This window comes from Acanthisitta chloris, unplaced genomic scaffold (assembly GCF_000695815.1).
Source record: "Acanthisitta chloris isolate BGI_N310 unplaced genomic scaffold, ASM69581v1 scaffold3639, whole genome shotgun sequence".
Taxonomy (NCBI): Eukaryota; Metazoa; Chordata; class Aves; order Passeriformes; family Acanthisittidae; genus Acanthisitta; species Acanthisitta chloris.
The window spans coordinates 1-16,490 of record NW_008690680.1 but is presented as its reverse complement, the minus strand read 5'-3'; the positions used below and the strand labels follow the sequence as shown (position 1 = coordinate 16,490).

Below are 16,490 nucleotides of genomic sequence, written 5' to 3'. Positions count from 1 at the left end.
CCCTGAGAAACCTGAGAGCTATGTGGGGATCTTCCACTTCCAGTTCTGGCGTTTCGGTCAGTGGCTGGATGTGGTGATTGATGACCGCCTGCCCACACTCCACAATCAGCTCATCTACTGCCACTCCAACTCCAAGAATGAGTTCTGGTGTGCCTTAGTGGAGAAAGCTTATGCAAAGTAGGTACCCAGGCAGTTGCAGGATAAACTGTGACCTGGACACCTGTTTTTCCTCTCCATTCATCAATTGGTTTGCAGCAGTGGAAATTACAGCTTTCCTGGGGAGGAAGACAGGCAAAAACTAATAAAAAACCCCATCTCAGGGGTTAATGTACCCACAAAGCAAAATATCCTACAATGGTTCTGTAAGCAATACCTATCCTAGAGATTTTGAGTTCCCTTTACTTTAATCCTATGACAGCAAGGGTGCTGCAAGCATCATAGTTCCTATTTTTTCACCCTAGTTTGCTGTTCTCACCCACTTAACAAGGGACCTGAGAGTTTGGGTAGACAGAAAGCTGCACATGAGCCAGCAGTGTGCTCAGGTGGCCAAGAAGGCCAATGGCATCCTGGCCTAGATCAGGAACAGCATGGTCAGCAGGATCAGGGAGGTGATTCCGCCCCTGAACTCGGTGCTGGTGAGGCCACACCTTGAATGCTGTGTTCAGTTCTGGGCCCCTCAGTTTAGGAAGGATATTGAAGTGCTGGAACGGGTCCCGAGAAGAGCAATGAGGCTGGTGAAGGGACTCAAGCACAAGTCCCATGAGGAGAGGCTGAGGGAGCTGGGGTTGTTTAGCCTGGAGAAGAGAAGGTTCAGGGGAGACCTTATCACCCTCTACAACTCCCTGAAAGGAGGTTGTAGTCAGATGAGGGTTGGTCTCTTCTCCCAGGCAACTAGCAGTAGGACAAGAGGGCACAGACTCAAGCTCTGCCAGGGGAGGTTTAGGTTGGATATTAGGAAGAGATTTTTTATGGAGAGAGTAATCATGCATTGGAATGGGCTGCCCAGGGAGGTGGTGGATTCACCATCCCTGGAGGTTTTCCAGATGAGACTGGATGTGGCACTTAGTGCCATGGTCTAGTAACCACAGTAGGGCTGGACTCGATGATCTTTGAGGTTGCTTCCAAGCAGGTTGATTCTATAATTCTATGATTGTGCCATCGCTGTCACCGTCTTTCAGGTTGTCAGGCTGTTATGAGGCCCTGGATGGAGGCAACACAGCTGATGCCTTGGTCGATTTTACTGGTGGAGTCTCTGAACCTATTGACCTGACTGAAGGGGACTACATCGCTGATGAAGCCAAGCGAAACCTCCTCTTTGAACGTGTGTTGAAGGTGCACAACCGTGGAGGCCTCATCAGCTGCTCCATCAAAGTAAGCAACATTACCTGTCTTACACTAGTAACCTTCTAAATTAGATCAGAGAAATTGTGGCCAAGGGTTCCTGCTTCTTCTTGTGGATGGCAAAATGCCTCTGTGCTGGCATTTCCTCATTGCTATGGCCAAGAGCCCAGATTCATCTCACCACCCTTTAAATGTTAAGAGGGGATTCACTCCAGAGAAAGGAGTTGTGGTGTCTGCATGTGGACATCTCTACAAATTCTGGTTGCCAGACCTCCTAGTATAACCAGTAGAATGAGCTTTATTTGTTGTCAGTATGGGAGCTCAGAGACCTTATGAAGCAGATGAAGAACAGGAGGGATCTAGCAGATGTAATGGCATCTGAGACATCTGCCAGCTGGCTCTTACTGTGACCATTGATGCTCTTCTTTTTGGCTTAAAGAAACCTGCAGGGAAATCTGAGCTCCACTGTTGGGGGCCAGGCCCCAACGCTCCATTTTTTCCCAGTCCCTGGAAAGGCAGTCACATCCTCCTGGTCTGAGCACTGTCTGTGTCCCCCTGCCTAGGCCGTGTCAGCAGCTGACATGGAGGCTCGCCTGGCCTGCGGACTGGTGAAGGGCCATGCGTACGCGGTGACAGACGTGCGGAAGGTCCGTCTGGGCCATGGCCTCCTGTCCTTCTTCAAGTCAGAGAAGCTGGACATGATCCGCATGCGCAACCCTTGGGGAGAGCGGGAGTGGAACGGCCCTTGGAGTGATACGTGAGTTGGGATGGGCAACTTGTTTTGGTGGGAGAAGCTGTGTTGGAGCAAGCCTTGGGACATGAGACAACCTGACTGCATCCACACTCATAGGATAACAGTGTATGGGCAGCTGTGGGATGATGGTTCAACCCATGTCCTAAACCTACTATTTCACTTGGGGTAGATTAATTTCTTGCCCTGGCATACCTGGAGGTCAGCAGAAGGGTGGCTGAACTTGGCAGACCTTCCCATTAAGGCTCTGGTGGGTGTTGTGGTGAAGTTGCCAGCATGTTTAGATTAGATATTAGGAAGAAATTCTTTACTGTGATGGTGGTGAGGCACTGGAACAGGTTGTCCAGAGAAGGTTGTCCAGAGAAGCTGTGGATGCCCTATCCCTGGAAGTGTTCAAGGCAAAGCTGAATGGGGCTTTGACTAACCTGGTCTAGGGGGAGGTGTCCCTGCTCATGACAGGAGGGTTGGAATGAGATGATATTTAAGGTCCTTTCCAACCCAAACCATTTTGTGATTCTATGTTCATTCACACTAGCAAAGGAAGTTTATAGCTCACCTTTCTGCTCCCAGTCTTGTTCCAGCAAAATAGCATCCAACAGAATCAGCCTCTGCCACCACTGACTGCTGTGATGTCTGTGGATGAGATGAGATGAGGAACCAAAGGCTGGTGTAATCAGAGCCAAGCAAGTTTGTTATCAGCCAGAGTGATTTTGTTACCTTCACTGATAGGGCTGTGATTGTACTGGTGAAATAAAATCTTGCCAGGCTGGATTCAATTCCACTGGTCAGGAAAGAAGTTGAAGTTCCAAACCATGCTGCACGTCCCCCATGTTTGGAAGATAATCTAACCAGAGCAGCATGGGGACGGGCTACATGGAGGAAGCTTTATACAGTGCGTCTGCTTCTTCTTTTTGTTCCCTTGCCTCAGTAATGATCCTGTTCTCTTTCCACAGCTCAGAGGAGTGGCAGAATGTGAGTAAAAGTGAGAGAGAGAAGATGGGGATGACGGTGGAAGATGATGGAGAGTTCTGGTGAGTCCTTCCTGGGTTTGTCACCACAGGCCAAGCCCACAGCATTCTCCTACCCCATGGAGCATGTGAGTCATTTCTGTGCATACAGCTATCCAGAGAACACAGCCTTCCAAGCCCTAGGATCTTTAGGAAAGCCCCCCTCTTTGAGCCCATGGATATTAGCTTTGGATAGGCATGACCCTAGGATTGCAAGCTGCTCTGTACCACACTGGGGCCAAACCATTTCACCAGTGTACAGAGAACCTGTTATAAGTGTGCTGAACTTAACACCTTCTCTGAGTACAGCATGTACCCTTGTGTGGAGAAAGGGCCACTATGCTGCTTCTCCCACTTTGAAACATGCAGCTCCATTGTTTAAACTGAAGAAGTATTTACTGCATGCATGGGGAAAGGTGTCTCCATCTCTTTTGAAGATATTTGATGAATAACTTCTTATTCAACGGCCATCAGAGACAACCACAGTCTCTAACAGGTGATCAAGAGAATCCAAGCAGTGTCCTGTTCCAGGAAATGAAGCAGCATAACTCAGCTATGCCCTTTCTTGACTTAGGATGACCTTTGAAGATTTCTGTAAATACTTCACGGACATCATCAAGTGCCGTATGATCAACACGTCCTACCTGAGCATCCACAAGACCTGGGAGGAGGCAGTGCTACATGGGGCATGGACCAGAAGCAATGACCCCTTGAAGAATCGCTCTGGAGGCTGTATCAATCATAAGGACACCTTTTTGCAGAACCCCCAAGTAAGTCATGGAGCAGAGGACCTTCTGGAGCCTTTGCATGTGCTTCCAAGTGTTTAAATATCCTACAGGGACCTAGAAGGTCAAAATGGCTTCCAGACCTCTAATAGATTAAATGTGCTCTCATGGTGTAGGAGTGGTATTCCCCGATTTAGCGTTCCCACTGAAACCCCTACAGACCACGTGCAGCCCACTCACACTCCACTCACTCTCTGCCTGATCAAATTCCAGTTCTTTTGCCCAGACTTGGGCACTGTGAAATGACCAAGGCAGATGTAGTCTATAGGGCCATTAACTTCTAGCTTGAAGTTCATCTCCTGGTTCAAACTTTCCAGAGAAAAGGAAGCTTTGGGGGACCTTATCTCTCTTTCTGACTACCTGAAAGGAGGTTGTAGCCTCTTCTCTCATGTAAGAAGTGACAGGACAAGAGGAAACAGCCTGGAACAGTTGTTAGAGGAAACAGCCTCAAGTTGTTCCAGGTGAGGTTTAAATTGGATATCAGGGAAAATTCTTCACTGAAAGAGTGGTCAGACATTGGAACAAGCTGCCCAGGACAGTGATGAAATCACGGTCAGACATTGGAACAAGCTGCCCAGGACAGTGGTGAAATCAGCATGCCTGGAAGTGTTCAGAAGGCATATGGATGTGGCACCTGGGGGCATGGTTAACAGTGAACATGGTAGCCTGAGGTTAATGGTTGGACTCAGTGATCTTAGAGATCTTTTCCAATGTAAATGATTCTATGATTCTATCCTGTCCTGCACTGAACTGGAATTCTCAATATCATGAACCAAGTCCTTGTGAGTCCTTCATCGATTCTATCCTGTCCTGCACTGAACTGGGATTCTCAATATCATGAGCCAAGTCCTTGTGAGTCCTTCAAGGGATAAGTAGGATTGTCTGGTCCATGGCAGGAGTTGTCATCAAGGATTTGGGAGAGTTGTTTCCAGTTTCCAGCCCTGTATTAGCCTTCATCTTAGGTATCTGTGAACATCAGTTGCTCCTTCCATACTTTGTAGGAGAACTTGTGTCAGACTGCCAGGTCTGAAAGTCTCTGGTATGAGATTCCTTGGATTCTGCCAAGCAATTCAAAGACTGGATTTCCCAGTCTTTTTCAAGATGAGCCAAAAAGGTTTCTGGCTTGGCAGAATGATGCCAGTAACAAGCAGGAAGGGGTATGGGCTCTCAGTGGGTACTGAGGTCAGGCTGTCCCTGCAGGGAGATGGGTGAGAAGAAGCTGAGGTTATCTACTGTGTGCCCACCCTCACCCCTGCCCAGTGGCTCTCAGTGGGTACTGAGGTCAGGCTGTCCCTGCAGGGAGATGGGTGAGAAGAAGCTGAGGTTAACTCTACTGTGTGCCCACCCCCACCCCTGCCCAGTAATCCTGTCTCAGTAGAATTCCTCCCTTACCTTCCTCCCTTTGCTTCTAGTATGTGTTTGATGTGAAGAAGGCAGAAGATGAAGTGCTGATCTCCATCCAGCAGAAGCCAAAAAGGACGAGTCGCAAAGAGGGCAAAGGAGAGAACTTGGCCATAGGCTTTGATATCCATAAGGTAGACTGGGGTTCCTGCATGTTTGTTAGTGGTGGAGAGGTACACCAGTCCTGCATGACCACTGGTATTGTTCATTTAAGCATTATCTGGGTGCTTCTGGTGTGCCTTCAGCACAGCCTGCCACCTTCTAGAGATGAAGAGAGATTTCAGAGCTGTGCAGTGACAGCGTGGACCCCAGGTTGCCCAGAGAAGCTGTGAATGTTCCATCCCTGGAAATGTTCAAGGCCAGGATGGATGGGGCTTTGAGCAACCTGGTCTAGTGGAAGATGTCCTTGTTTCTGGCAGGGGAGTTCACTACATGGTCTTTAAGCTTTCTTCCAACCCAAACAGTTCTATGATTCTGTGCAGTTCTCTTTGCTAAAAGCAATGATTAGTCTGTTCTCTCCAAATATTAAAACCCGGTAGACTAATCCTTATGTGTTGCTTGCTGGGCCCCCAGTGTTAAGTTGGGATGCAAGAAATGAGTCCCTGAGCCGACAGAGTTGGGAAAGCCACATCCACACTTGTTTTCCATCCAGCCTAATTGGCATCATTTTGCTGGTTCTCCTAACTCCAGCTCTCCCAGCACTGTGGACTGAGTCCTTGCAGTCTGATCCCCCATGGTGGATACCAGTACATTGTCAGCCAGTGACAATCTGCTGAGTATCGCACTGTGGTCTCTGCCCAGGTGGAGCTGAATAGGAACTACCGGATGCACACCTTGCAGCAGAAGGTGGCCAGCTCCATCTACATCAACTCCCGCAGCGTCTTCCTGAGGACAGACCTGAAAGAAGGCCGCTATGTCATCATCCCCACCACATTTGACCCTGGTAACGAAGGCGAGTTCCTTCTCAGGATTTTCACAGACGTGCCTTCAGATTGCCGGTAAGGAGTATGAGTAGTGGTGGAGAGGAATTGGCTATTTGGAGACACCTTTGTGCCTTGGAATGTGGCTTTCCTAATTGGTCATAGTTGTGCCTGCAGCTGGTGTTTGGCTTCCTTTCAGGGGTGGTCAAGAGACAGGACATTTTTACAGACTTGCAGAGAAGCTCCTGCTCTGCTTCTAGGCACGACATGGCAGAGCATCCCAAACCCAGGCTGAGGCAACTGAAGTGGGAAGCAAAGTCTGACATTGTGCCAAAGCAAACTCTGGGGTGAGGCTGGGCATCTGTCAAAGGCCACATGTTTTTCCCTGCAGAGAGCTGACCCTGGATGAGCCACCACACACCTGCTGGAGTGGGATGTGTGGTTACCCACAAGTGGTATCCCAGATCCATGTCCTTGCTGCAGCTGGACTCAAGAATCAGGACTCACAAGGAGGTACTGATCTTTCCTTGCCTGTTGTCTAGCCCTGGAGGAGTTGGGGGATGGTTTCTTCAGTAGGAAAAGGCAGAAGTAGTTTTATGAAGTAGGAAGTTTCTGGATTTATGTCCTCACATATTTTTTCAGTGAACACGCCTGATTCAGAGGAGGAGAAAGTCCATGGAGAATCACTCACTTCTTGCTGTGGACATGATCTGGGAGCTGTTATATTTTGGCTGTTGTCTAAGATCCTTGGGAAATCCTGCCAAAACTTCCATAAACCCTTAGCAGTGCTCCAACACAGACTTTTCTTATGAATATGAGTAGCTGTGAAAGTGAGGAATTGCATTTAAAAGCTTTTTAATAGGAAGGACAGAGAAACAATGGAACAGGTTGATGTGTAGTGTTCATCACTGGAGGCTAGATAAATGTCTCCCAGTAGAGAATAGATCAAATTTAGCTCATTTTGGCATGGTGTGGATCAAGATCAATTCTGACATCCAACACTTCTCTTGCATGGAAAACAGCAGCAGGACTGTACCTCCCCACGTCCTGCAGGTGCACAAAGGCTCATGGCAGGAGCTCCATGTTCAGTCTTCCTGGAGCATCTGGACCAAGAAGCCCAGTGGTAGTGATGACTTGCAACAGGAGATCGTTAAAGTAGGGACTAGAGGTCTAGAGGTTGCAATTAGGGAAGCAAATATCTTTCCATCATGGGAACAGACCAGATCCTAGCCTTTCTTTCCCATTACCTGAGTCAAGGACACACGTTGAATGTGGCAAGGTTTAGCCAAGCACTTTCGAGCCAAATTTAAAGTATAAAAATTGAACACTTAAAAAATCTTAAATAAAAGCCAATTAAAATTATACTTCTTTTTCACCCAGGAATTATTGTCAGGGCTGTGTATCCCTGGAACCCTAAAAGTAACAAGCAGCATCCTTTCTAAGCAAGGACTAGCCAAATGTACTTGTTTATGACATGCCACAAAGGGAGTCCTTTTATCCTGTCTGGAGTTTGGCAAGGGAATTTTACCCTAGGCAGGTTGTTTTTTCCTGGGTTATTCGCAATAGCTCAGTGTATCTGTAGCAATGCAGGGGAATCTGTAGCCAAATGCCTCTGAACTGTTCACAAAAACAAGGAGGTTTACCTTTCCTTTAGACAAGGATATATGTGGATTCTGGAGCCATAAAAGATTTTTTTTTCCACAAAAGCACCCTGGGAATTGCTTTTTTCCCAGCTATTTTCCAGTTATTCAGCTCCCATCACCAACAGCCTGCATGTTTGGTGCTTTCCAATGTGATGGCATGTCTTGTACATCCCAGCCCAGGCCTTTCACACTGCTTTGGAAATAGGGATTTACAGATAGGAATTTGTCTCTGGCTGATGGAATATGAGGATTTAATGGGACATCCCAAAGGACAAGGCTAGTTTGGAAACACAGCTGTGGCATCCAGCAGCTGTGTCTCACCAGGGGAGCGAGGTCCTTGCAAACAGAAAGTTAGCAAGGAAATGGTCTGACAGCCAAAGATGTGGTTCTTAAATCCCTGGCTCTCAGAAGGGAGTATTTTGTTCCTCCTCATTTCCAATATCCCTTGGACAAGAAAACTAATCCAGCTGGTCTGTGTTTACATTATAGCCACTAAAGCTGATGATAAGAAAATACATTCTGGCAGTTAAATTTCCATAGCAATAGCTCATTCTTTACTGAAATTCCCAAAACGAGCACTTGTTTCCTAAGAGGAAAATACCTACTAATGAAGGACTCTTTCCTTCTCCTGGAAGCTCAGGTACCATCCAGCTATAGGCTGGTAGTCTTTGAACTTCATAACTTTATTCTCCATCTGGTGCTTCCTAGTGTGAAACAACCTCTGTGAGCCTGTCTCTTCTCCATGCTTTCATTTCTGTCTGCCTTAGGGAGAGCAAATCCTGAAAGGAGTGTCTTCCAGGAAAGACTTTTCACAGTGGTCAGGAGGATTTTGAGTGATGCAGGAGTGTTTATGTAGAATATGGGACCAAGGAAGAATGGCCATTTCATAGAATCATTTATGCTGGGAAAAACCTTCCAAGATCAACCCCCAAGTCCAACCACTAGCCCAGCGCTGCCAGGCCCACCACTAAACCATGTCCCCAAGTGCCATATCTATATGTCTCTTAAATACCTCCAGGGATGGTGACTCCACCAGTGCCTTGAGCAGCCTGTTCCAGTGCTCAACAACCCGTTTAGTGAATTAGTTTTTCCTAATACGCAATTTAAACCTCCCCTGACACAACTTGAGGTCATTTCTTCTCATCCTGTCACTTGTTACCTGGGAGAAGAGACCAACCTCTGCCTGGCTACGACCACCTTTCAGGTAGTTGCAGAGAGCAAGAAGGTCTCCCCTGAGCCTCCTTTTCTCCACGTTAAACACCCCTGACCCTTCACCAGCTTTATAGCAGTCCATCACTACCGGCTGCCAGGGGACAATGTCACCTAATAGAATTAAACCTGAGCCCAACAGCCAAGCTCCATGGACATCATCTGCAGTGTGACAAACCCTTTGGCAGACACCTATCTCCTCTGGTGGGGTGTGGAGGCAAAGTGCTGCACATCACTCCTGGAAAAGGGCTCTAAGTAATTACAGAAGCTCCAACAAAGCAGAATTTCCCTTTTATCTCTCCAGGAGCTGACCCTTATGTAATCATAAAGTGCGAAGGGCAAAAAGTTCGCTCTCCAGTGAAGAAGAACACGCTATCACCAGAGTTCGATGTGAAAGGGCTCTTCTATCGCAAGAAACCAGGACAACCCATCATTGTTCAGGTACCTAGCAAGCGAGCAGTGAGCTGAGGGACAGAGACCCTCTCTCACTTGGACCCCTCCACCCTCTCCTCACAATGCCTACAGCAAATCTCTTCCCCAAGGCTGAGCATCATTAGTTAATGCAGCTTAACCTCTCACCACCACGGTGACATCTGATAAAGGCATGTCCATCACTCCTCTCACTTACAGAGTTACAGCCCCACACCTCACCACCTCCCCAACTGGGACCAACAGGTCCTCAATAACCCCTTCTCCTCTCCAGTGCGTGAAGGTTGGTTGCCACCCTCAAGGAGCTGTCCTCACCTCTGTTTTATTTCCACAGATCTGGAACCACAGCTTAATAAGTGATGAGTTCTTGGGCCAAGTGGTGCTCACAGGGGATCCCAGTGACCGGCAGTCAGTGCACACACTGCATCTCCAGGACAAGGGGAACAAGAGGTCAAATGATCTCCCTGGAACCATTGCTGTGATGCTGCGCAGCAGTAACATCCTCACTAATGTCTGAGTACTCAAGGACTCTTCTTCTGGTGCCACATATGTGAATATAAACATGCACATATACATACATATCTATAGAGAGAGACACACACACAGCCTACCTACCATCTGCAAAGTGTATATGAACCATGCCTGCATTCCACTCAGAGGAGCCAGTCTTGTGTTTTCAATGTTAAAAAATGGTGCCTTTTTTGGGGGAACCACAATGATCCTTCTGCTGGCATCTTCTGCAGCCCCCATCGCTGCCATGTGCCCTGTGGGATCGCTGTGACCACGCTGTGTGTCCTGACAGCCAGAGCATGATGCCCTGATGTTGTTTGTTTACACAGGCTGGCACACACACGTGCCACCATGCACACGTGTGGTCACTGCGGTTCCACCAGCTGCTTCAACGCATCTTCAGTGTGTCTGCTTGGGTTAAGAGTAGTGTGCATGGAGTTGTCTCCCTTGAAATTGCCATTTAATCACTTATCTGTGGAGGTGCCACAGCAAAGGAGAAGTGGAAAAACAGATTGGGGCCTTTTGGATTTTTTTTGAGTATGGGTTTGCATACTGCAAATGGAGGGAAAATGTACAAAGGCAGCCCAAATCCCAAATCCACAGGAGCAACAAGACCAAATGCTCCATCATTTTAGGGATAAGCTGTCTTCACCCAAGTCTTGTTCAACCCCATGCAACTCTGAAGTGTAGAAAGATGTTAACAACTATGGTGGGACAACTGTTCTCTGGGGTTAAGTTTTTGAATCAGTCTGGACTTGGCTCCTGCATGTGCCTCTTGAACTGCCATGGTGCCTGCCATCTCTACATCTTGATGCCATCCCTATCCCAAGAGCTCACCCCAGGAGCTAAGGTGGGTTGTCTGCTGGGGCTATTCACTGTTTAGGTAGTAGAAGACTGTTTCCTCTGAAGACCGAAGCATCAGATCCAGAGGATGGGGAGCTTTGTTCCATGGACTCCATATTTACTGCTGCATATAGTGCATCATTTCTCAGTGCGTCACTTTCCCAAATTATTTTTTGAAACTAGTGGGATTTTAGTTTGTGCTAGGGGAGCACTGATCCCAGTACAGCCTGAAAATGCTGGGAATATTTAGTTCATATCAGTGTCCATCTCTCACTTTTAATTTCCAGTCTCCTGGCCTGGAGGATGAGTTCTACAATGCTAGGGCCAGTCTCGGGAGCACAACCCAAATACATCCTTGGGGGCATGTTTAAGGCCATGGTCTGCTCCTGATTTCCATAAAAATTGGGTTAATCTTCCTTATTCCACTGGGTGGCAGAATCCGGCTTCTTATAAACCATAAGCCAAACAACAACCCGTTGTCTGGGCTTTCAGCAGCTGATCAGGGCAGGTTTCAAACCATTTTTTTCTCTTGTCGTTTGGGGGGGTTTATTCATGTGCCTTTAAAATGGTGCAAGTTAAGGGATTTTTCTGTTAGATTTTCTAACAAGCAAATCTTTTGCAGTCATCTGCATGAAAGTGGAAATTAATACATATGAAAGAATCTCATTTTGTTAAATTTTGGCCTATGCAAAGTCCTTTTCCTTCAAGAACAAGTCAACAGGAAGCTGCCTTTTGCCATAATAAGTAGGGCTTCTGCTTGTCCTACTAAACACCCATGTTTGTGCTGCAAGTCTGTATTTACGTTTTTAAAGTCCCTAAAGATCTGCTCAGTCTGTAACGTGGCAAAGTGTTCCCCCAAAGTCACATTACCTGCCAGCTCAGTTTGTGGTGCCTCCAGAAGCAGACAGTACAAGTGCATCAATTTTTGCAGACTTTCTCCTTTCCTCATCTTCACAGTTTATCTTCTGTGTTTTTTTAGCAAATTTGCTAGTTTTTTTAGTTCTTGTTTTCCAAGACTTAGAGGCAAGCAGTGGTCCCTATGATGCTCTTTCCAGGTCTCAGTTATTCCTGGCTTGCACTGAGCACCCTCCAGCTCCGGGTGCCATCACTGGGACCAAGTCTGGTTCAGCATCTTGCAGAATTGGCCTAAATGCTCCTAGTTAGTGACATTTTGATCCCAAGGTCAAAGTGAATCCTTGAATTTGGGCAGACTGATTCAAAGATTTTTTTACTTCGTTCTGGTTTTGTTTATGAGACTCATCACTGAAAATGAATGGAAGAGCATTGTGGAGCTAGAAGATGTGATCTGGGTCTTAAGAGATGACTCACAGTTCAGAGTGAGGGACTGTGATGTCCAAAGATACCTCACCTGACAGGGAGATGAGCTATTTGGCATCACAGAAATATGGCAGGAGCTTTTCACCATCACCAGCAGATGGAGGTATCCAGCCTGCCTGCATTAGCCTTGTTTTCTCAGGAAATCAGGCTACAGATAGGTTCAGCAATGGAGACCCATTTGGCCAGGAGTGCCCTGCCATGTACCAAATGGCACTGTGGTCCCCAAAGAGCGGTGCTGAAGCTTGCCAAGGAGTAGCAGTGCCCTGGTACCCATGGGCAGCCTCCTTCCTTCCTCCAGAGAATCAAGCCATAGAGAAAGGAAAGGCAGCTTTTTAACAGCTTCTTCAAAAAATAAAATCACACTGTATCAGGACCAAAATGTCTTAATATCAGTAATATTTGTCCTTTTTTATTTCAAAAGCTTTGGAAAAGTTAGAGCAGAAGTCTTCTTCCCCTACATTTCCAATGAAATAACAAAAATTGCCTTTGTTACTTTTTTGAGGTCTTGTTTGTAGAGCAGATGAGGGAGGGCAGTTATTGAAATGCCATTCCTACTCTTGATGCCTTTTCTCTTTGAATGAAGTAAACAGAAATATTCAGGGGTTTTTTGTCTGAGAGGAGGACGGGTCTGATAAACACTTTCTAGTCCCTCCCAGGTGATGTAGGACATGTCTCTGATTTACTTTACGTTTCTTTTGTTAATCATTTCAATGGGTGCAAGCTGCCTCCCATTACACTCTGTGAAATCCATTTCTTTTAGATGTGTGCATGTTAAAAGAGGCTGTGACTTGTCTTCATCTCCAAAGGCACTGACGTGTCATGCTGCACAAGATCAGAGAGTGGTCCAAACAGAAAGCCAATGTTGTACAGCTGTAAACCTCCTATAAATAAATAAATTGTGTATATTTTATTCAGACTCCCTGCCTTGAAACTGCTGTGTTCTTCCAGAATGCTTTTGATGGGCACAAGGTGGCTCTGCAGAGCCTTTTGAATTTGCTTGATTCACTGAAATCCATTCAAATTATTTTCTCTGTGGACTTTGAGACTGAGGCAAGGCAATCTGTATGAGGGTTACACACAATGTTACACTCACGTTTACTGGGAAAATCCACTGAAGGGATGGGGAACCTCCTCTGACTAAACCTTTGCATTCTGTGCCCCAGAGTCACCACAGTACAGGAAACGTGTTTTTTTTGAGCCTCACCTGACTTGGAAAAAACTTTGCAGATTGCTTAAAAAAAAAGCAGGAGGGTGGTTTATGGGCAAAGCAGAAGGAGGATGTGGGTTTTGGATGGCTTTCCCTCAGAGGACAAACCTGCACATTATGCACAAGGAGCATTTGAAAAGCTTGGCCCTGCCCATGAGAGGCTCCATTCCTCCTGCTCTAACACACGGACCCAAAGTGCTGGTGGTGGGATCTTGCTTCCATCTCAGCTTCCAGCCTCCAGTTCCACTAGCTGCCTATGCTCGAGGTCTCTGCAGCATGGAAGAGCTGTGTGCTTCTACAGCCCACCCTCAAGAGCCTGGAGCAGACATCTGGGAAAAACCCTTTTGTTGTGGGGTAGGGGCACCTTCCCAGATCCTTCAGCTCCTGGCATCATCCCTTGGGACAAAGTGTGTCACCAAACATTAGACAAAGAAAGGAGCACCCTACTCCTCTGTCTCCACCACCGATACAGCTTGCAAGGACCTTCCTTCAGGGGAAAGCCTCACAAACATTTCAATCCCCCAAACAGCCTAATGCTCTCCTAGAGTGTGTTCTGAGCAGTAGACCTGTCTGGGCACCTGTGGAGCTGCGATACTTGTTGCTGGACATAGCACAAGGTCTCTAGTGTAGACCAGGTGGCTTTACTAGAGTGAAGCCAGGAGTCTTGCTTTGTGGACACCTGAAAAAAAGGTCTATGCAAGCCTGAAAAAGCCACAGGTGTTCCCATAGGCATGGAGGTGATGCTTCCCCACCAGCATCAACATCTTGATTTTGCTGGTACTGGAGCAGTGGGCTTGAAAGTGGAGGTTAGTTTGCAGCCCTGCCTGCAGGGATGCTGGAATTGGTGTGTGATCCCAGTATGTCAGTGTGGAGTTGTGGAGAGATTGCACATGTTTGGAGACCAGCAGCAAGTAGTAGAGTAGTGCACAGCTCCAGGCAAGATTCAGCCCAGGCTCACCAAGAGTCCTGCAGCATCTCCTCCGTCCAGCATTACCATTTGACAGGGATTTCTTCTCACAAACATTTAATTAAGTATAATTTTAATAAGGGACCTTTTATAAGGGCATGCAGTGATAGGACAAGAGGGAATAGCTTTAAATTGATAGAGGGTAGTGTTGGATTAAATATTAAACTGCCCAGGACTCAGTCAAAGATTATTGGGTGGCTCCACAAGAACAGGCCATATTCAAAAAACAAACTGTTAGAAGAAAAATAAGAGGGGAAAGATTCCTTGGAATACTCTGTTTCTTGGAACAGAAACCACTGCTAAACATAATGTAGAGAAGGGGGGATGGCTTTAAACTGAAAGAGTATAGGTTTAGATTAGTGGAAGGTGCCCCTGCCCATGGTGGATGGCCTGGAATTAGATTATCTTTAAGGTCCCTTCCAACCCAAACCATTCTGTGATTCTATGATTCTATGATAAACTGGCAATGCAGGGTCTCCTTTTGACTTGAAAGATCATCTTCATGGAGGAACAAACATGCTACCATGGTTAAAGATTATGCTGGAATATTTCTTCTCCTGTATAGCCTGCAGCTTCTACCCTAATGCCCAAATACATTCCCCCTCATACGGCTATGTGTCCTGCTGTTCAAAAGGATGGGGGATTTCCAGCAAGAAGGGCTACAGAGGTAGCAACGGGATGGGCTCGTTGCCTGTCCCTCAGAGCTGTTCAAGTGCTACCACATCCTTGGTCTATACTGCAGGTCTTAAATACCCAGGGATTGTCCCATGACCCACAGCAGTTGTCTGAAAGCTCCTTGTGCTCTTCAAATCCTTCAAACCCAGTAGTTCAGGCAGAGGAGCATGTCCAGCCCTCTGAACACACGGAAAAGCTGCCCAAGCCTGGACCCTTTCCAGGCACATCGGGTGTGGTCCAGAGCAAAACAATTCCCAGATACAGCCAACATCTGCCCTCATATCCACACCAACTACATTGGCACTAAGTACAGCTTGATTTGAAACCCAGCATGGCCCCAGGTGGTCACAAATCATCTGTCTTGATCTCAGAGTCAGCTGAGACTATTCATGGCTGAGGGCTGGGCAGCAGGGGTGAGTCTCTAAGGGCTGGTAAAGGGCTAGGGTGACTGTGCCGTGACTTCTCCTACATTTTGAGCAGAGTTCCTGGTTGGCTTTGGAGGAAGGAGCTCCCTCTTGTTGCTTCTTACTTCTGCAGTATCACCAAAAAAATGGAGTCATCCTGGTCCCCAGGAGGGTTTCAGACCCCCTCATTCCAAAGTGCTTAGAAACATCTTGTGTGATAACACTGCAAATAAAAAAGTGTGGTTTACACTATTCACTAGCTAAAAATGACACTCTTTATACCTAAGCAAGAAACCTCAGTAATGTTTCATAGCACAATTAAATTCCAGATCCCCCTTTCTCAGCCGGAAGGAAAAAAGACACTAGGCCAGATTTGGACAGGGAGTCACCAGGTCAGAGTTAAGCTTCTAGGCAAAACCTCAGCTCTGAGTTTCCTGGTCCTCAAGGGTTTTCCTGTCCCAGTTTCCACATTTACAAGTGCAGGCTGGTGCATTCAAACCAGAATACCTGTCCTCATGGGATCTGATGACTGTATGTCCCTTGCACAAACTGGAGACCTCTTTGCAGTGGGGTAAGGGAATCTTTCTGGTAATGTCTTTGCCCAAGAAGCTCTGCACAATGAGGACTTGAAACTACAGCTTAACTTGTAGCAGGGATCTTCATGGGTGCCGTAAATACATTTTGCATGTGATAGGACAAGGTATGGTTTTAAACATAAAGAAGGGAGATTTAGATTAGATATCAGGAGGAAATTATTTACTGTGAGGGTGCTGAGGCACTGGCACAGGCTGCCCAGAGAAGCTGTGGATGCCCCATCCCTGGAAGTGTCCAAGGCCAGGTTGGATGGGGCTTTGAGCAACCAGTCGAGCAGGAGGTGTCCCTGCCCAGGGCAGGGGGGGTTGATACTAGATGATCTTTAAGGTCCCCTCCAACCCAAACCATTCTATGACTCTACGATTCCATGGTCTGGCGCAGACCCCAGGGATGTAGGAGGGAGCATCTTTGGGGCGTGGGGATGCTGGGGGGGCGCGGCGCTTGTGGCGTCCCCGGGCTGGAGGTG

At 47.1% G+C, this 16,490-nt stretch overlaps 1 protein-coding gene across 1 annotated transcript in view; it reads left to right on the top strand.

Moving 5' to 3' along the window:
* Window positions 1-10,059, top strand: part of CAPN5 (calpain 5) — a 36,907-nt gene extending 26,848 nt beyond the window's left edge. Inside the window, exons 4-13 of the mRNA XM_009081896.1 lie at window positions 1-177; window positions 1,179-1,371; window positions 1,905-2,098; window positions 3,046-3,123; window positions 3,674-3,869; window positions 5,297-5,419; window positions 6,087-6,283; window positions 6,597-6,718; window positions 9,362-9,498; window positions 9,821-10,059. Of these exons, the coding sequence (XP_009080144.1) occupies window positions 1-177; window positions 1,179-1,371; window positions 1,905-2,098; window positions 3,046-3,123; window positions 3,674-3,869; window positions 5,297-5,419; window positions 6,087-6,283; window positions 6,597-6,718; window positions 9,362-9,498; window positions 9,821-10,003 (1,600 nt within the window). The 3' untranslated portion in view covers window positions 10,004-10,059. The remainder of the gene's footprint in view (window positions 178-1,178; window positions 1,372-1,904; window positions 2,099-3,045; window positions 3,124-3,673; window positions 3,870-5,296; window positions 5,420-6,086; window positions 6,284-6,596; window positions 6,719-9,361; window positions 9,499-9,820) is intronic.
* Window positions 10,060-16,490: the final 6,431 nt, after the last annotated feature.